At 39.1% G+C, this 20906-nt stretch overlaps 3 protein-coding genes across 11 annotated transcripts; 2 read left to right on the forward strand and 1 right to left on the reverse strand.

Moving 5' to 3' along the window:
- The first annotated feature begins 390 nt into the window (after positions 1-390).
- On the forward strand, positions 391-16650 carry LOC117572642 (protein argonaute-2). Of its 8 annotated transcripts, none has more exons than XM_052004980.1 (9): positions 391-494; positions 553-618; positions 12526-13550; positions 13735-13823; positions 13887-14499; positions 14574-14927; positions 14998-15657; positions 15723-16099; positions 16163-16650. In XM_052004980.1, exons 1-9 carry the CDS (start codon positions 479-481, stop codon positions 16251-16253), a joined length of 3291 nt encoding a protein of 1096 aa, XP_051860940.1. In that variant the 5' UTR covers positions 391-478; the 3' UTR covers positions 16254-16650. The 8 variants fall into 8 exon arrangements, with proteins under 8 accessions (XP_051860940.1, XP_051860938.1, XP_051860944.1 ...); XM_052004978.1 differs by lacking the exon at positions 553-618 and adding an exon at positions 12134-12199 and having other exon boundaries at positions 464-494; XM_034255619.2 differs by lacking the exons at positions 391-494; positions 553-618 and adding exons at positions 11942-12075; positions 12134-12199.
- LOC117572643 (T-cell immunomodulatory protein) lies at positions 16290-19423 on the reverse strand. The gene is made up of 2 exons (XM_034255621.2): positions 19132-19423; positions 16290-18273 (listed from the first exon to the last, which is right to left on the reverse strand). The coding sequence occupies exons 1-2, from the start codon at positions 19316-19318 to the stop codon at positions 16676-16678; spliced, it is 1785 nt and encodes a 594-aa protein (XP_034111512.1). The 5' UTR covers positions 19319-19423; the 3' UTR covers positions 16290-16675.
- LOC117572644 (DCN1-like protein) lies at positions 18324-20897 on the forward strand. Of its 2 annotated transcripts, none has more exons than XM_034255622.2 (2): positions 18324-18464; positions 19845-20897. In XM_034255622.2, exons 1-2 carry the CDS (start codon positions 18456-18458, stop codon positions 20703-20705), a joined length of 870 nt encoding a protein of 289 aa, XP_034111513.1. In that variant the 5' UTR covers positions 18324-18455; the 3' UTR covers positions 20706-20897. The 2 variants fall into 2 exon arrangements, with proteins under 2 accessions (XP_034111513.1, XP_034111514.1); XM_034255623.2 differs by lacking the exon at positions 18324-18464 and adding an exon at positions 19468-19598.
- Positions 20898-20906: the final 9 nt, after the last annotated feature.

Raw genomic sequence — 20906 nt, forward strand, 5'->3', positions numbered from 1 at the left:
AAAATAGCTATAATTCCCGCTAGCCGCTAGTTTTAAATTTATACATTTTACTTTCGAAAACCGCCAGATCTAGCGGGAAAATTACGAAATTGGCAACGCTGGTCGGAGTGCGCGCGAGAAGCGATGTGATATTGGGCAAGAAGCGAGCGATAAACCACTGCGACCTTTTTTATATGCAATCGCTCCAAAGATGTCAGAGTGAGAGCTAAGCGAGTTGCAAGTTCAAGCGATAAAGCGAGAGCAACCTGCTTTATCGCTTCAACTTGCTCAGAGCGTACGATCGTCTTGTTGCATTCTGTGATTTAATTTCAGTTTATTTTCAAAGTACGCGTGTTTGAATGTAGTTCGCTTTTCCAAAAGCTCCCACTCTGCCATCTTCTCGCTTTGCTCTGATATCAGCTTAACTGTCGAGTTGTCCCGTAAAAATTATTATTTCGAATATACACTATAAATTTACAGCGTAAATTGGGTGAAGAAAATGGGAAAAAAGAATAGTATGTGTATTGCAATGGATTAATAATTCATATAATACCAATGCAATTGTAATTTCAGAATATAAGAAAGAGCCACAGGAAGCTGCAGTTCCACTGCAGCCACAGCAGCCACAACAACAACAAGGTAAGTGCAGTAATTGTGAAATAGCTCATACATTGAAACATACATGCATACATATTTATATATACATGTATACATACACACATACATACATCTGCAACGGCTTTGATGTTGTGTAGCATTCTAAGCCGACTCACTGCTTTTTTTCTTTTTGCTTTTTTAGCTTTTTGTTTGAAATTGTTCGAGAAATTGCTCAAATAAAAGTTTCTTTTAAAAACCTCTTGGACTCCATTAAAAGAAACTGGCTTTGCCCGCAAATTGTATTGCATAGCGTTACACTCATAAGCAGGACGACTATTTTGCTTAATATCCTTTCACAACAATTGTATCTGATCACTTAGATTCAGCAGAGGTGAATCTTCTAACATAGATATTTTTTCCAGTAACTTGTAATCACCAGCATGGTTGATCATAGTGAATCCAAACAAAGCTTTATACGGCGAACATCCAATCGCTTGATGCAAAGTGGATCTTAGAGCTGAAAAAATATTGGACAAGTTTGTATCCCATTCAGTCTGATCAGTTCGAAGATACGAGCGAACAGCTGCTAGCAAAGAGCGATTAACCCTCTTGACAGCATTGCTTTGGGGCGAATATAAGGCAGCACAAGTATGAGTTATTCCAAACTTTGTTAAGAATGCCTTAAAATAATTCGACTTGAATTGAGATCCATTGTCACTTACAATGATCTCAGGCACACATAACTCTGCAAAAATTCGTTTTCCAAGAAATTCGATAACGGCTGCTGTGAATTTCTTTAACGGATACAGCCATTGATATCGGCTAAAATGATCAAGGACGATGAGCAGCCCAATATGGCCCTTCTTATTTCGTGGATAAGGACCTAATATGTCAATATATAACTTTTGAAAAGGCCTACACGATATACTTTGCTGACCCATTGGAGGTCGTAACGTCATATTTGGCGCTTTCGTTTCTTTGCAAACATCACATGCGCGCACATATTCCACTTGTTTAGATAGACCTGGCCAATACAAGTGCCTTCGTAATCGTTCAATCGTTTTCTGCATTCCACCGTTAAAAGATATTACGCAATCAATTGCCGAATAGCTGCTACTCAAAATGACTCCGGCACCCATAACTTCCAAACATCCATATCTTGCATGGCGTTTCCAGATGAGTCTTCGGTGCGAATGTAGACATATTTATCTACAGTTTTCAAATCAGGGAATTTCTCAGTATTCGTTTCCACTAAGTCTTTGAATTCGAAGTACGCAGCCTCAAGAAAAGCTGGAGACCCTAAATCAATTTCAGTACCTATTTATTTGACGCTTTCAATCTCTGCTTCACTAATTCTTGACAATGTATCTGGAACAACGTGATCCTTGCCTTTTCGATGCGAAATGGTAAACTTAAACGCTTGTAAATAAAGTATCCAGCGGACCAATCTGCCAGATACATACTGCTGTCGCATTAGCCATAGGAGACTCGAATGATCCGTCACTACTTCGAATGGTTGTAGTTCGAGATAGCTTCTGAATTTCTCAACGGCTAAAATTACTGCAAGAACCTGTCTTTCTGCTACGCTAATTTTTTTGGCATAAATGCCAGTGGACGTTCCTCTCCTGTATCTGAAAGTTGAACTAATACAGCACCAATACCATGATCGCTGGCATCGCAGTGTAGAAAAATTTTCGAGAAAAATCTGCATTTTGCAGCACTGGAGCGGTAGTTAACAATGTCCTTAACCTATCCATTGCTTCCTGGGCTTCTAAAGACTATTTAAAACGTTTTTGCTTTCAGCACTTTAATAATGGGACACGAAATTTCGGATAAATCTTTGATGAATCTTCTCTACCAACCACAAACCCCGAGGAAACCTCGAACTTGCTTCAAGTTCTTGGGAGTAGGCCAGTTTAGTACACAAGAAATTTTCTATGGATCGGTTGCTACTCCACCATTACTTATCACATATCCTAAGTATTTAAACTTCGTGACACAAAAGAGACTTTTTGAAATGTTCAAAGTAAGGTTTACCTTTCGAAATTGGTCTGTTATGCGAACTAACACAGCAAGGTGAGATGAAAAATCTTCGGCAACGATGACGAGATCATACAGATATTCGAAAACGCAATGCCGTAAATCGGGCGGGATTAAATCATCTATTAATCTGGACATTGTAAAAGCCCAAAGGGAATGACGGTAAATTGGTATAAAGATCGACCTGGAACGGTGAATGCAGTCAAAGGTTTCGCTTTTTCGGTAGGCTCTATCTGCCAATAAGCATCTTCGAGATCTAGCTTCGAAATTAGATTAGCCTTTAGAAGTTGAGCAAAGATACCTTCAATGCTTTGCAAAGGGTATGCAACGCATACTATGCATCCTTACGAGTGCCCTCATTTAGCTTTCGAGCATCCAAGCATAATCGAACCTTGTTTGGCCTTACAACCATGCGCATTGAAGAGCTCGAGGCACTTTGCGATGGTTCAATTATCCCAATCCTAAGCATGCGATCAATTTCTGAGAACATCAACTTTTCCACTGCTGGACTTACTATCACCAATCTCAATGTCATGTTTAATCAACGCGGTTCGACACAATCCCTGTCTTTAAAAATTGGGAAATAACTCCTTTACTGACTCCAGTTGCTATCGTTCTTGCATGGATAATGGATATTTATCCTCAGCTTGATTCTGTTCTATCTCTTCCGACAAGATTGAGCTAATGATTCCTGGTGCGAGTTCAAATTCTCGCCAGAAATTTATTCCTAGTAATAATTTCTGGGCTATCGATGGAATAATGTAAAGATCTACCTGTCTTTCTTTGTCTATATATTTCATATTTACTTTCAAAATTCCATACACCAGGTGCACTTTAGCATCAGCAGTTTGAACTTGCGACTTTATTGGCTTGAAATTGGAATGATTTGAAAAATCCAACGCAGCCAAAGAATCACCAAGACAACTGATGTTTGCTCCAGTATCAAGCAAGCCAAGTTCGGAAAACTCTAAGAAAGAAAAACTCGCATAACTACTACGGTCAATATTGTTCTGAAAAATGGTTGACACCATCATAGCTTTCTTGCTTTTAAGCAATATAAAATATTTTCGTTGACAAATAGTGTTTCGACGACTTTTCTTCCCCTGTCCAGAAAAAATTTTTGTCTAGCTATTTAATAATCTCTTAATCTCTCATGATAAGGCTTAAAACTATTGTGTATTTTAGAATTGATCTGCTTTTCGTTCTAAAATTCTAACCGTTTTACTCGCTATATTCAACTTATCTCCTATCATCCTTCCTGCATTGGATGCCCCTCTTTGCCGGATTTCCTTCTTTTGTTTGCAGACAATTTGCCTTATAAACTTGCGCAGCCCCGCATCCATAACAAGAAACGTTTTTTCAGCCAAACAATTTTCCCACATGTGGCCAGCAGTTTCGGAATTCCAGCAAACTAATGGTGTTTTACGTTGTATGGCTGCAATCTCAATCTTTTCGTCACTCTCAGGATCTTTTTCGGGTTGCTCGTCATCCAGGGCGTATTCTCGATATGCACCAGCTTTGACTTGCGGCTGATGTGCTCTACCTATATCGTGCAGAAAATGTTCACGCTTATGCACCAAACGACGAAGCTCGGAAATCGAAAAGATACATATCTTCAAACAGATGTCAGTCTTTCATGTCAATCTGTAAGTTTCCCTGAATCATCTCTACTAGTTCGTCTTCTGCAAAACTAACGGATAATCTGTCCATCAGTTTGCAAACACTTTCATAAAACGCGTCGAAGGATTCACCTGGCTTTTGTTTACGTGATCTGTTCCCGTAATTCAGTCACTGATCTGCACTCGCGATATTGACTTCTGAACGGTACGAAAAATTCTCGAAAGTTTGAACACTCTTATGGTATCTCCAAACCAACTTTTTGCCTTTCCTATCAACAGCTGATGGATATTTCGACTTATAATTTCCAAGTCCCCCTTAAAATGCTCGCGCGTTAGGATTTGTACTCTGAATAAAAATTCCTTAACAGATAATCCTTCGGCAGTGCCAACAAATCGGATACCCCATTTCTGTAGAATGTCTGAGTCCTATTTGGCCCTAAATTCTGAATAAGATTGGTGGATCGGTAACTTTGTGGAGTAATCGGAGTTTCACGATGAGCGACGTAGCCATTTGGAACACCTAAACTTCCCGAACCTGACATAGAGGACAAAACGCGAGTAACCGATTCTCGGACAATGGACTCTACATCTATCTGAGTTGTTGCTGTTACTGATGATCTCTACGCTAGCGTTGAATTTTATTGTTGTTGTTGTTTAATGTATGGGTCCATTACAGTTATAGGCTATAAATGCTTCTAGAAACTACTTCCAATTTGTATTGTATTATATTTTCAAATAAAATTGCGTTTTACTTGTTTGCGATAAAGGGGAATCACTTTTCTTATTATTTGAATAGCCACGTCATGCACCTATTTTTTAAATTTTCACACATCTATAAACTTATTGCATAGCTGCACCAGCTCGGCAAGGACAGCGAGCCGAGGGCGTCCGTGATGGCGAAAGAGGCTGGCAAGTAGCTGGTCAACAACAACAGAGACAAGGACAAGAACAAGGTGGCCAGGGATCGCAGCAAGGAGGTTGGACACAAGCGGGTCAACAGCAACGTAGACCTGGTGCACAACAAGGCGGACAAGCTGGGCAAGGTGGCCAGCAAAGTGCTGGATATCAACAGCGAGGACAACAGGGAGGTCAACAGGGTGGCAGTTATCAACAACGTGGGCCACAAGGTGGTCAACAGGGAGCCCAACAAGGTGGCGGTTATCAGCAGCGTGGACCACAAGGTGGTCAACAAGGTGCTGGATATCAGCAGCGTGGTCCACCGTCTTCCGCTGGTAGTACTGCTGTACAGGTTCCGCAAGACGGGCCCATTAAACGTGGCACATTGGGCAGACCCGGCACTTGTGCCGTCAACTATTTGGATGTTGACTTAAGCAAAATGCCCGATAAAGCTTTTCATTATGACGTGACAATAGTGCCCGATCGTCCCAAAAAGTTCTACAGGCAGGCTTTTGACGTGTTTCGCACGCAATATCTGAAAAATGCGATTGCCGCTTTCGATGGTCGTAAATCTTGCTACGCTGTGGATAAACTGACGACTCCAATTGACGGCAAAGTAGAGGTAAGTTTCTGATTATTAGTTATCTGTTTCATTTCATATTTCAACAAGTAAGAAAGCTACAGTCGAGTGTACTCGACTGTGAGATACCCTGTACACATTTTGAATAAAAGCCATTTATTTTGTGGTATTATTCTCAAAATATACAAAATATATTGAAAAAAATACTAAAAATATACCAAATGGTATATGTGGTATATCGATATAGTATCGCATTCAAAATATACCATAGACGTCACAATGTACCAGATTGTCGAATAAAGCAACTCAGACCTCTAGTAAGTAGGCGTTATTGCCTATACAAAAGTATTTCCTTTATAACGACAATTTTTATCTGATCGCAACCAAATTTTCAGGAATCTTAACCACTGAAGTTGTTATTGTATATACCAAAATTCGTAACTCCAGCTTTAAAATTACGCTTGTTATTCGAATTTTAGATTTGCGGGGGCGGAAGGGGCGTGGCAAAAATTTGAAACAAATTTGATCTGCGTGCAAACATAACAAATAACAAAACAAAAATATAGCTCTATCTCTTATAGTCTCTGAGATCTAGGTGTTCATACGGACAGACACACAGACGGACAGACGGACATGACTAGATCGTCTCGGCTGTTGACGCTGATCAAGAATATATATACTTTATAGGGTCGGAGATGCCTCCTTCTACCTGTTACATACATTTCCTGTCGGCACAAAGTTATAATACCCTTCTACCCTGTGGGTAGTGGGTATAAAAACACAGGCTTGTGTCTTAGCTTAATAACTTGTGCCTATCGAAGCGTAGTTGCCAGTCTTTTTATACCAGCTACCCATAGGGTAGAAGGATATTATAACTTTGTGCCGAGAGGAAATGTATGTAACAGGTAGAAGGAGGCATCTCCGACCCTATAAAGTATATATATTCTTGATCAACGTCTGTCCGTCCGTCCGTATGAACACCTAGATCTCAGAGACTATAAGAGATAGAGCTATAACTTTTCGACAGCATTTGTTATGTTCGCACGCAGATCAAGTTGGTTTCCCTTTTCGGCCCCCGCAAATCATAAAAATCGAATAACAAGCGTAAATTTAAGGCTAGAGCTACGAATTTTGGTATATACAATAACAACTATAGTAGTTGTGATTCCTGAAAATTTGATTGCGATCAGATAAAAATTGTTGTAGGTATTAAAGAAATACTTTTGTATAGGCAAACACGCCTTCTTACTGGGGTCTGTGTGGCTTTATTTGACAATCTGGTATATTGTGCCGTCTGTGGTATATTTTGAATGTGGTACCATATCGATATACCAAATATACAATTAGGTATATTTTTAGTATTTTTGTAGTATTTTAGGTATATTTTGAAAATAATGGGTAGCGCGTATCTCACAGTCGACCACATCTACTGTAAATTTCTTACTTGTTAAATTTAACATACTTTCTAGTATTCTCATTTGTAATATATATATATTTATTAAAGTATGACCTATTGTTGTTACCTTACTAGGTGATAGATCGTTATGGCCGTACCGTTCATTACACAATTACAATCAAGGAAACCGATAACAGCATTGTAGATCTTAGCTCATTGCGCAGGTAAGAAACAAAGCTAACTCGTATCACATTATTAAGCGCAACTAAGCGATGCATTTATTGTAGTTATATGAAAGACAAGATCTATGACAAGCCCATGCGTGCCATGCAGTGTCTGGAGGTGGTGCTGGCTGAGCCCTGCAATAAGAATGCCATACGTGCTGGACGTTCATTTTTTATGAAATCTGGCAATGGACCACCTGTGGAACTGCGAGATGGCTATGAGGCATTGGTTGGTCTCTATCAGAGTTTTGTGCTGGGCGACAAACCCTTTGTAAATGTCGATGTCTCTCACAAGTCGTTTCCTATGTCAATGCCAGTGATTGATTACATGGTGAACCATAATCGTATCCGTATGGACGACATACGGAGCGGCAATTGTAATAATAATTTGAGGGACGTCTTGTCGTTTTTGAAAGACATTAATATCGTCTATGAGCCACCAAAAAGCTTTGCATCGACACCGCGTGCCTATAAGGTGAATGGATTTTCGCAGCAGCCACCAAAAATGCTGAAATTTGAGTCAGACGGCAAGGTTATAACTGTTGAGGAATATTTTGCATCTCGAGGATATAAATTGCAGTATCCCAATCTGTATTGTCTGCATGTTGGACCACCGGCCAAAAACATTTATTTGCCTGTGGAGTTGTGCCGCATTGAGGAGGGGCAAGCATTAAACGTAAGTCAAATATACAATATATTAGTTATTAGCATTTGGAATTATATGTGTATATTTCGTTTCTATGAGCAAAGCGCAAAGACGGCGCAAATCAGGTATCGGCAATGATCAAGTTTGCGGCCACATCGACCAATGTGCGCAAACAAAAAATTATGGACCTATTGAAGCACTTTAATCATAATGCTGATCCCTCAGTCAGTAGATTTGGAATACGTATTACCAATGATTTCATTACGGTCGCCTCACGTCTGTTGATGGCACCCCAGTTGGAATACAATGGTAAAAATTTTCAGAGCCCATCGAACGGTTCATGGTACATGAATAGATGCCAATTTCTAAAAACCCACGAGAAGCAGCACAAGTGGTCGATTATGGATTGCGACAAATCCAGAATACAATATGGCAAACTCGAAGAATTAGCCTCATTGGTTTGTAATAATTTCAAAGTTAACCGAATCACATTTTCCTTTTTAATCAGCAATTTCAAATCCAATTGCCAGGTTTTACAACAAAGTAGAAACGTTAACGTACGTCTCGAGGCGAAACCCGATATACGCAAATTTCGAGATGAACGACATTTGGATGAACAATTTAAGGACTTAAAGAGCAAAAACTTTGATTTGGTGTTTGTCATCATTCCAAACTTTGGCCCACAGTACGAGGTGATTAAACAGAAGGCCGAACTGCAATATGGCCTTTTAACGCAGTGTATCAAGCAAAACAGCATTGAACGTCGCTTGAATGCCCAATTGGTGGACAATGTGCTATTGAAGGTCAATTCAAAGCTGAACGGCATTAATCATAAGATCAAAGATGATCCCCGCATAATGCTGGCGAATGTTATGTATTTGGGTGCTGATGTCACACATCCGTCGCCCGATCAACGTGATATACCCAGTGTAGTTGGGGTTGCTGGATCCCATGATCCGTATGGCGCCTCGTACAACATGCAATATAGATTGCAAACTAGCGGCACTGGCGGTGCTCGTGAAGAAATTGAAGATATGGAATCAATTGTAACCGAACATTTGCGAGTGTATAAGCAGTATCGTGGAACTTATCCGGAACATATAATTTACTATCGTGATGGTGTTAGCGAAGGCCAATTTATGAAAATCGAAAACATCGAAATTAGGGCCATTGAGGTGGCATGTCGTAAGGTGAGATTCGCATTTGCATAACGATTGCATACATACAAATAATTAATAACTTTATTTTACTTCAGTTGCAAAACAATTATACACCAAAGATCTGCTGTGTGATTGTGGTGAAGCGTCATCACACACGCTTCTTCCCTGTAACGGCACCGCATCCGAGAAACAAATTTAACAATGTTGACCCAGGCACAATTATCGATCGCACCATTGTGCATCCGAATGAAATGCAATTTTTTATGGTCAGTCATCAGTCCATCCAGGGCACAGCCAAGCCGACGCGCTACAATGTCATTAAGAATACTGGCAACTTGGACATTGATTTGCTGCAACAATTGACATATAACTTGTGTCATTTGTTTCCACGCTGCAATCGTTCCGTCTCATATCCGGCGCCAGCTTATTTGGCACATTTGGCTGCCGCACGCGGACGTGTTTACATCTTCAAGTGAGTTATTAGCAGCACACCAATGAATTCCCAAGTTGATCATTATATATTTCATTTTCACAGCGCTCGTCTAACGCGTTCACTGAAGGAGGAATACCAGAAGCGCTTGATTGTTCCAGCATTTCTGAAATCCAATCCAATGTATTTCGTCTAGAGAAATGCAAATACCACTATAATTTTTCAATATGCATACTCAACTGTAACAGAAATTCAAATGCCTTTCAAGACGAATAACGCAAATGAAGCGACTTGATAGGATTAATTATATTTATTGGATTTCATTTTTATTCTTATCACATTTTTTAAACTATATACACAATTACTTATATACTTATGCATATATGTACATATACATGATATACATATATACAAATACATACATATATAATATATACACAATTATAATGCGCACTTTTAACTTCCATTATGGTTCTGGGTGCGGCTTTGATTTGAGATTTTAATGCTATTTATTAATTCTGGAATTGAAATTGTAACTGAATTAGTTTAAAACTGCCGATAAGAGCTTTCGATTTTAAGTGGAATCTTTTAACAATCGAAATAGCTTCAAAATGATCAATTATCGAAATTTTAACCGAAATCAGTGCTGCCAATTTATCGCGTTACCCTTACGCGTTACCCTTAATTGGCAGCACTGATTTCGGTTAAAATTTCGATAATTGATCATATATATATAATAATAATAATAATAATAATAATAATAATAATAATAATAATAATAATAATAATAATAATAATAATAATAATAATAATAATAATAATAATAATAATAATAATAATAATAATAATAATAATAATAATAATAATAATAATAATAATAATAATAATAATAATAATAATAATAATAATAATAATAATAATAATTTTATATATGTATATTTCTATCTAGCTAATTATAGTTCGTTCCTGTTATATAACCTGATATAGAGTAGGCAACAAGCTCGAATGAACCCCACTTAATCAACGTCTAAAGAGAAGCTATGTACGTAAAAATGTTGTTAAAATAGAACAATAAAAAAAACAAGATAGAAAAGCCTACTTCGGCACTCCGAAGAATAAATACCCTTGCAGACCAAATAGACAGTTAGTGCAAATCGATTATTACAAGCGAGAACAATTATTTTATTGCTCTTCGCTGCAAGGGTATAAAAAAAAATAAAAACATAAAAACGCAAAAATATTAAAAATCACACACCAAAGATGTGAGCTCTACGAAAACATCGATTTCATTTAAGAGCAAGAAGAAGAAAACAAACAAAAATCGAAAACAAATATACTGCAAAACGAACTATGTCTATACGCAGCATTTAAGTTTTTTTGTTTACCAGCAGCAATTCAAAGTTACATGATGCTTTTGTTCTTGTTGCCTGGACGAATTAAACAATTTCCGAGCCCATTACGAACAGAAAAATATTGTTTGTTAAGTTTTATATTTTAAGTATCGCTGCAGCGAAACGTTAAGAAAAACAACTACAATTTCAATTTACTTTGCAGCAAAGATTTTGCTTTTTTATTAGTACCATTTATCATTGTGGTGCAATTTTTGGGCATAACTATTCTTGTTTTCCACAGTCTTTTATATTAAATAATATGAGTCATTTTAGTATAAATTAGTTGAATTTACATTTTAAGCGTAAATTGATGTTTTACAAAATCATCTACATTAATATATATAAATATATACAATTATTGTAGTTATTTTAAGTTGTGCAATTGTTAGTAAAATTTTATACAAATTCTATAGAAAATTTCAACAAAATCGAGTAGACATTCATTTGATAACCACATTTGTGCAATGGAACTTTTTATGCTTTAAAACAAATTGTTAAAATGCATTACAATATATTTATGCAAATAGATAATTGAAAAAATATATATATATATTATGCATCAATATTTTTGGGCTACAACATTTTTAAAAATGAAAAAATTAAGTAAAAATTGTAAAACATTTCATTGGTTGCTGTAATTGGGCCAAATAAAATTGATACAACCATAAACAACAACAAAAACAAAATAAGACATTTCATTTATTGCTTGATTCAGAACCTAAGGGATTTCTCAATTGAATACATTTTTGTAATTAAATTCATTGCGAAGCAGACTTGGTCGTGGAATATTATTTTTAAAATGAGTCTTAATAAATAAATCAAAAACATTTTTTGCATTTAAACAAATCTTATTTTTGAAATCATTTTTAAAAATGCGGCAACCTGCAGTCGTATCATACTAATCGCTAATCGATAAAAAATATATAACCGATGCCTTTCGTTGTTATCGATATACCCAAACGAAATGTTCAACACTGTACAACTTCAGTGTTGACATTCACTTAAGTGAAGAATCTGATAAAAGCAGGTCGAGTTGTCTCGTAAAAAATTATTGTTTCGAATATACAAAATAAATTTACTGCGTAAATTGGGTGAAAAAAATGGGAAAAAAGAATAGTATGTGTATTGAAATGGATTAAGAATTCAAATAATACCAATGCAATTGTAATTTCAGAATATAAGAATGAGCCGCAGGAAGCTGCAGCTCCATCGCAGCCACAGCAGCCACAACAACAACAAGGTGAGTGCAGTAATTGTGAAATACATACATTGGAACATATATGCATACATATTTATTTATATACTACATGTATACAGACATTGATGTTGTAGGCTATAAATGCTTCTAGAAACTACTTCCAATTTGTATTTAAGGGGGAAACCCACAATTCTTGCCTGTTCAACATTTTTACCTAATTTATCTGTGTTAGTTTGATTTTTGTTGTGTCAAACGAAATTGCGTTGTACTTTTTTGCGATAAAGGGGAATCACACTTATTGTTATTTGAACAGCCACGTCATGCACTTATTTTTACAATTTTCACACATCTATAAACTTATTGCATAGCTGCACCAGCTCGGCAAGGACAGCGAGCCGAGGGCGGCCGTGATCCCGAAAGAGGCTGGCAAGCAGCTGGCCAACAACAACAGAGGCAAGGACAAGCACAAGGTGGCCAGGGATCGCAGCAAGAAGGTTGGGCACAAGCGGGTCAACAGCAACGTAGACCTGGTGCACAACAAGGCGGACAAGCTGCGCAAGGTGGCTCCCAACAAGCTAAGCCCCAAAGCGGTCAAACTCCACAGCAAGCGGTACAGCAGCAGCAGGGACCACAAAGTGGTCAACAGGGAGGCCAACAGGGTTATCAACAGCGTGGACCACAAGGTGGTCAACACGGTGGCAGTTATCAACAACGTGGACCACAAGGTGGTCAACAGGGAGGCCAACAAGGTGGCGGTTATCAGCAGCGTGGACCACAAGGAGGCCAGCAAGGTGCTGGATATCAACAGCGTGGACAACAGGGAGGCCAACAGGGTGGCGGTTATCAGCAGCGTGGACCACAAGGAGGCCAGCAAAGTGCTGGATATCAACAACGTGGACCACAAGGTGGTCAACAGGGAGGCCAACAGGGTGGCGGCTATCAGCAGCGTGGACCACATGGAGGCCAGCAAGGAGCTGGATATCAACAACGTGGACCACAAGGTGGTCAACAGGGAGCCCAACAAGGTGGCGGTTATCAGCAGCGTGGACCACAAGGTGGTCAACAAGGTGCTGGATATCAGCAGCGTGGTCCACCGCCTTCTGCTGGTAGTACTGCTGTACAGGTTCCGCAAGACGGGCCCATTAAACGTGGCACATTGGGCAGACCCGGCACTTGTGCCGTCAACTATTTGGATCTTGACTTAAGCAAAATGCCCGATACAGCTTTTCATTATGACGTGACCATAGTGCCCGATCGTCCCAAAAAGTTCTACAGGCAGGCTTTTGACGTGTTTCGCACGCAATATCTGAAAAATGCGATTGCCGCTTTCGATGGTCGTAAATCTTGCTACGCTGTGGATAAACTAACGACACCAATTGACGGCAAAGTAGAGGTAAGTTTCTGATTACTAGTTATCTGTTTCATTTCATATTTCAAAAGCACAGGCTTGTGTCTTAGCTTAATAACTTGTGCCTATCGAAGCGTAGCTGTCAGTCTTTTTAAATTTAACATCATTTCTAGTATTTTCATTTTTAATATATATATTTATTAAACTAAGACCCATTGTTGTTAACTAGGTGATAGATCGTTATGGCCGTACCGTTCATTACACAATTACAATCAAGGAAACCGATAACAGCGTTGTAGATCTTAGCTCACTGCGCAGGTAAGAAACAAAACTAACTCGTATCACATTATTAAGCACAACTAAGCGATGCATTTATTGTAGTTATATGAAAGACAAGATCTATGACAAGCCCATGCGTGCCATGCAGTGTCTGGAGGTGGTGCTGGCTGAGCCCTGCAATAAGAATGCCATACGTGCTGGACGTTCATTTTTTATGAAATCTGGCAATGGACCACCTGTGGAACTGCGAGATGGCTATGAGGCATTGGTTGGTCTCTATCAGAGTTTTGTGCTGGGCGACAAACCCTTTGTAAATGTCGATGTCTCTCACAAGTCGTTTCCTATGTCAATGCCAGTGATTGATTACATGGTGAACCATAATCGTATCCGTATGGACGACATACGGAGCGGCAGTTGTAATAATAACTTGTGGAACGTCTTGTCGTTTTTGAAAGGCATTAATATCGTCTATGAGCCACCAAAAAGCTTTGCATCGACACCGCGTGCCTATAAGGTGAATGGATTTTCGCAGCAGCCACCAAAAATGCTGAAATTTGAGTCAGACGGCAAGGTTATAACTGTTGAGGAATATTTTGCATCGCGAGGATATAAATTGCAGTATCCCAATCTGTATTGTCTGCATGTTGGACCACCGGCCAAAAACATTTATTTGCCTGTGGAGTTGTGCCGCATTGAGGAGGGGCAAGCATTAAACGTAAGTCAAATATACAATATATTAGTTATTAGTATTTGGAATTATATGTGTATATTTTGTTTTCATGAGCAAAGCGCAAAGACGGCGCAAATCAGGTGTCGGCAATGATCAAGTTTGCGGCCACATCGACCAATGTGCGCAAACAAAAAATTATGGACCTATTGAAGCACTTTAATCATAATGCTGATCCCTCTGTCAGTAGATTTGGAATACGTATTACCAATGATTTCATTACGGTCGCCTCACGTCTGTTGATGGCACCCCAGTTGGAATACAATGGTAAAAATTTTCAGAGCCCATCGAACGGTTCATGGTACATGAATAGATGCCAATTTCTTAAAACCCACGAGAAGCAGCACAAGTGGTCGATTATGGATTGCGACAAATCCAGAATACAATATGGCAAACTCGAAGAATTAGCCTCATTGGTTTGTAATAATTTCAAAGTTAACCGAATCACATTTCCTTTTAATCAGCAATTTCAAATCCAATTGCCAGGTTTTACAACAAAGTAGAAACGTTAACGTACGTCTCGAGGCGAAACCCGATATACGCAAATTTCGAGATGAACGACATTTGGATGAACAATTTAAGGACTTAAAGAGCAAAAACTTTGATTTGGTGTTTGTTATCATTCCAAACTTTGGCCCACAGTACGAGGTGATTAAACAGAAGGCCGAACTGCAATATGGCCTTTTAACGCAGTGTATCAAGCAAAACAGCATTGAACGTCGCTTGAATGCCCAATTGGTGGACAATGTGCTATTGAAGGTCAATTCAAAGCTGAACGGCATTAATCATAAGATCAAAGATGATCCCCGCATAATGCTGGCGAATGTTATGTATTTGGGTGCTGATGTCACACATCCGTCGCCCGATCAACGTGATATACCCAGTGTAGTTGGGGTTGCTGGATCCCATGATCCGTATGGCGCCTCGTACAACATGCAATATAGATTGCAAACTAGCGGCACTGGCGGTGCTCGTGAAGAAATTGAAGATATGGAATCAATTGTAACCGAACATTTGCGAGTGTATAAACAGTATCGTGGAACTTATCCGGAACATATAATTTACTATCGTGACGGTGTTAGCGATGGGCAATTTATGAAAATCGAAAACATCGAAATTAGGGCCATTGAGGTGGCATGTCGTAAGGTGAGATTCGCATTTGCATAACGATTGCATACATACAAATAATTAATAACTTTATTTTACTTCAGTTGCAAAACAATTATACACCAAAGATCTGCTGTGTGATTGTGGTGAAGCGTCATCACACACGCTTCTTCCCTGTAACGGCACCGCATCCGAGAAACAAATTTAACAATGTTGACCCAGGCACAATTATCGATCGCACCATTGTGCATCCGAATGAAATGCAATTTTTTATGGTCAGTCATCAGTCCATCCAGGGCACAGCCAAGCCGACGCGCTACAATGTCATTAAGAATACTGGCAACTTGGACATTGATTTGCTGCAACAATTGACATATAACTTGTGTCATTTGTTTCCACGCTGCAATCGTTCCGTCTCATATCCGGCGCCAGCTTATTTGGCACATTTGGCTGCCGCACGCGGACGTGTTTACATCTTCAAGTGAGTTATTAGCAGCACACCAATGAATTCCCAAGTTAATCATTATATATTTCATTTCGACAGCGCTCGTCTAACGCGTTCACTGAAGGAGGAATACCAGAAGCGCTTGATTGTTCCAGCATTTCTGAAATCCAATCCAATGTATTTCGTCTAGAGAAATGCAAATACCACTATCATTTTTCAATATGCATACTCAACTGAAACAGAAATTCAAATGCCTTTCAAGACGTGTAACGCAAATGAAGTGACTTGATAGGATTAATTATATTTATTGGATTTCATTTTTATTATTATCACATTTTTAAACTATATATATTACACAATTATAACGCGCACTTTTAACTCCCATGCTGGTTCTAGGTACGGCTTTGATTTGAGATTTTAAAGTCTGTACATGAACTTTGCGCACAACCTAAAACCAACATTTAATAATCTGTTCGCTCTGTTTAGAAGAACTTAGGTATGTGGGAATTAAATACATAAACGAAAAATATATTAATCAATAAAAAATAATAAAGCAACTGCCTGCCATGGTTGACCGCAACAAATATTGCTGTTATTTTCATTTAACTGCGCTTACATTGCATCGAAATGGAATCTGTGCGACTCTTGTAAGCGCTCCTGTCGATCCTCGCGCTTTTCCTTTATGTAGAGCACCAGTATGATCAGTACAATGACCAGGCAAGTGCCACCCAGAGCGACGACACTCATTAGGATCAGTTTGCTAGGTGTCACAAAGAGCAACGCCTTCCAGTGCTGTGGTTGATCAAGTGGTCGCGGCACCACAATGATCTGTGAATTGGGTATGAGCTGCGTCCAATTATGCCACTTACTGTACATCCCAACCACTAGTTGATCGACAAAATTGGGTGTGCGTCCCAGGCCGAAGCATGTGTAGGGCAATTGGAGAGCAAAGTATGAGGACTGTGACAACTGTACACTGCTGCCAACTTGCTGATCACCATCCTGTGTGGTTGTGCTGTATGTAATAATGGGACCCGGCAGATTGCTGCCATAGGTGAGCTTCTTTCGACCGAGTGGTGTGCGTGGTGTGGGATTTTGTGCATTCACCAGACCAGTGAGCACAATCACCTTAACGAAATTGGCATCATAGTCGAGTGTGTTGCGAAAAGCTAGAGGTCGGTAGTTGCCATTTGACTGCTTTTCAATAAGTATCACATCGAGCACACCATCCTGATAAAAGTCGTAGAAGGCTCCAGCGACAGTGTTATTGCCCATGGGAGCCAATGCATTCCAGCGTACCTCAAAGGTGCGTTTGAAATTCTTGCTGCACGTCTTGCACGCCACATTCTCGAGCAGAAACGTTTGCATCACAGGTTTGGCCACGCTCAGCGGCTGCAGGGTGACCAATAAATCGGGATAGCCATCCAAATTGAAATCTCCACTTCGAGCCGTGATGGTTTTTAGATAAACATCATCCGCCTTTGGCGGTACAAATGCCCAGAGTACACCCTGTGGATCCTTGAAATTAACGTGCACATCATTGAAATCGTTGCCATCGTGCACCAATATGGTCGAATTTCGGCAATTCTCCTGCACACAAAATGGCAGAACAATATTCTGCACGCCACGCAACTCAAAGTCCATAAAGACAGCCTGGCCAACGGCATAGTCCTTGACGCCAATCAATTGAATGGTGATTGCATGCTGATAGCTAAAGTTGTCCTGTCCATCGCGGTCAGTAACACCATACCAGATCTCGTAAGAGTTTTTCGTTTGCAGAAACAGATCGGCCAAAAAGTCGTTATTCAAATCCAAATAGGCATTCGCATTGGGTACGGTTAGAGTCTGTGTACTGCCGCCTTGGGGCATCGCTTGATGCACCGCAATTGGCGGCTCACGTTTGTTATTGAAGATCCAAAAACAACGCGTCATATTCGTATCGAGACCAAACAAATCAATGATCATGTCACCATTAAAATCAAGGGCCATTACTTCGCCTAATGTCTGTATGATTGGTTTGTCGGCACAATTCAGTTTCGTGGTGTTGCCCCAATTGATATAGACATCATAGATGCCCTTGCCATTCTCCACATTGACCAGCACATCCATCAGTGCATCGCCATCGAAATCTCCTGGTATTATGCTGACAATCACCTTGTCGCTATAGTAGCAAATGGGTCCAGGACGCAAAAGGGGCTCTGTATCCGCACCTGTTTATTATATAAAATAGGCATCAGCATTTGAATATCAAATAATTCTGTGCTAGAAAAAAGTTGGCTATTGTTTTTAAGTGCTTTTCTAAATAAATCCTTTTCAATATTTGATTCAAAATCGCCCTAGTTAAGCACTCCAATAAAATCCGCTGAATTTCACATTGTACAACAATCTCAAGATGAATAAGGTAATGTCGAGTTATTATAACTAAACAAAAAATATGTATTGTAAACGTCAAACGGTGAAAAACATCTTAAGGCAGAAAAACAAATAGAGACCGCTTTTATTAAATATTTTAACTACTTTATAAATTAATAAGCATAGGAATGTTTGAAGAAAGGTAACACTATTTTTTGTATATTTATAGAATCATTTGTAAATAGCTTATGCATGACGCATATTACTTTATTTGTTATAAAGTGATGATGAAATGATGATAACTAGCAATTTAAGTAAAATAATATGTTTAACTTTATTATACTTTGTGCTGTGAAGCAAATCTAATCGAGGAATTGACAACTTCAGACGTCAGCACAACTGGCGAAGTTTGTCTCGATTGCACTAGTCTCGAACTAGCTACTTTGTATACAACTATGTATATTGCAAGAGTTGGTTGTAGTAAACGCGCACTACAGAGGCTACTAGTTCATGCTCTCCACGCAATACGATTTTCTTACATACATATGTACATTTGCATTTGTAAGTGCATGTACATATGTATGTGTTTATTTATTTTGGATGTTTGGACGGGAAAGAGAAACTTAAGACCTTGACTCTTTTTCCTAGTCTGTGCAAAATTTGGAACTCCATACATAGGCAAGAATGACAGGAGTATTTGGGGGAAATATACGCACCATAGAGAATCTGCAGTGTTTTCCTCTTATCGCGAATGACAAACACATCCGTCAGTTCATCAGAGTTAAAGTCACCAAAAGCTGCCACAACACCTTCCTTAATATCACCAAATACAATACTAGTTATATTGCTGGCGTGGGCAACGATTGCGCATAGCGCCACAAGCAGCAGCTTGATGGAATACATTTACGCTATATAATTGTTTTATTTATTCCGTTTGCTTTGTTTTCGTCGTATTATTAATTGTACTTTTGTTGTTGCTCTGAAAATCAATACTGAGTCAGATGGCAAATTATCGATAACTGCAGGGCTGCCACTCGAACAGAGCTGCCATTTCGTTGCGAATAATCGATATCAAAGGCAGCTCTGCGTGTGTCGACGGACGAAACAACAGCACACAGAGAAAACTTTTTATTATATATTTAGTAAATAAAATAATAACCACACAACACCCAAGTAAACAATGGTAAGTGTGCAATTGTGGAAAACACTGAAGAAAACAAATTGCATTAATTGCAAGATTTTAAAGCAGTTGCAATAGCTAGTGTTTGTTTTGCTCGCATTAAAGGGTGCTGCTGCTTCTTCCTGCACACAAACGCCAGCGCACGCACAAATTGTTGTTGTTGGTGTATTTATGCAATTCGCAGTTACTTCGTATATATAAATGTGTGTATAATGTTTGTTTTTGTTTTCTTCTGTGTGTGGTTTGCAGAACAAACTAAAATCAAGCCAGCATCGCGACAAGGTGAAAAAATTCATTTCGCTAACACAAACAGGCGAACAAACAGCCATTTTTTGCTTACAACAGAATGATTGGAAAATGGATTTGGCCAGCGACAATTATTTCCAGAATCCCGAGTACTATTATCGAGAACTCGATCGCAAGCGCATTGAGCAACTGTTTATGCGCTATCGCGATCCCAGCGATGCCCAAAAGATCAGCTCACAAGGTGTGATAAGATTCCTCGAGGATCTGGAATTGAGTCCCGACTCCAAACTGGTGCTCATCATTGCCTGGAAATTCCACGCTGAGGTCCAGTGTGAATTCTCGCGGGATGAGTTTATCAATGGCATGTGCGATCTTGGTACAGATAGCATTGAGAAGCTCAAATCGAAGTTGCCATTGCTGGAACAGGAATTGAATGATGCGGGCAAATTTAAAGATTTCTATCATTTCACCTTTAACTATGCCAAGGATCCGGGTCAGAAGGGCATTGACCTGGATATGGCTATTGCATACTGGTGCATAGTGCTCAGTGATCGCTTTAAATTTTTGGGTATTTGGTGTAAATTTCTCGAGGAGAAGCATAAGCGAGCTATTTCAAGGGACACTTGGAATCTGCTGCTGGATTTTGCCACCAACATTGATGATCGCATGAGCAACTATGATTCAGAGGGCGCTTGGCCGGTGCTCATCGATGATTTTGTCGAATGGTGTCAAGAAAATAATCATCTAGCTTCAGATCAGCAACAGCAGCAGCAACACTTGCAACAGCAGCAACAATCGTCGTCCCAGAAGAACATATCCAGCGCTTACCAGACCTCGCATAGTACAAACATGAATTATGGCTAACGATCGTTTATATATACATATATATACATATATTCTCATTAATGATAAATATTTGCTTTTTATTCTGATTATTTTAAATAATGATGATAATAAGCAATGCGAATTAATTTACATTTCTCGATAAAAAAAAACCTAAAAAAACCACGGCGAAAAACAAAACACGTAATAAACAAAATTAGTAAATGTAAATAACGATGTTTA

The sequence above is a fragment of the Drosophila albomicans genome, chromosome 3, assembly GCF_009650485.2.
Source record: "Drosophila albomicans strain 15112-1751.03 chromosome 3, ASM965048v2, whole genome shotgun sequence".
Lineage (NCBI taxonomy): Eukaryota > Metazoa > Arthropoda > Insecta > Diptera > Drosophilidae > Drosophila > Drosophila albomicans.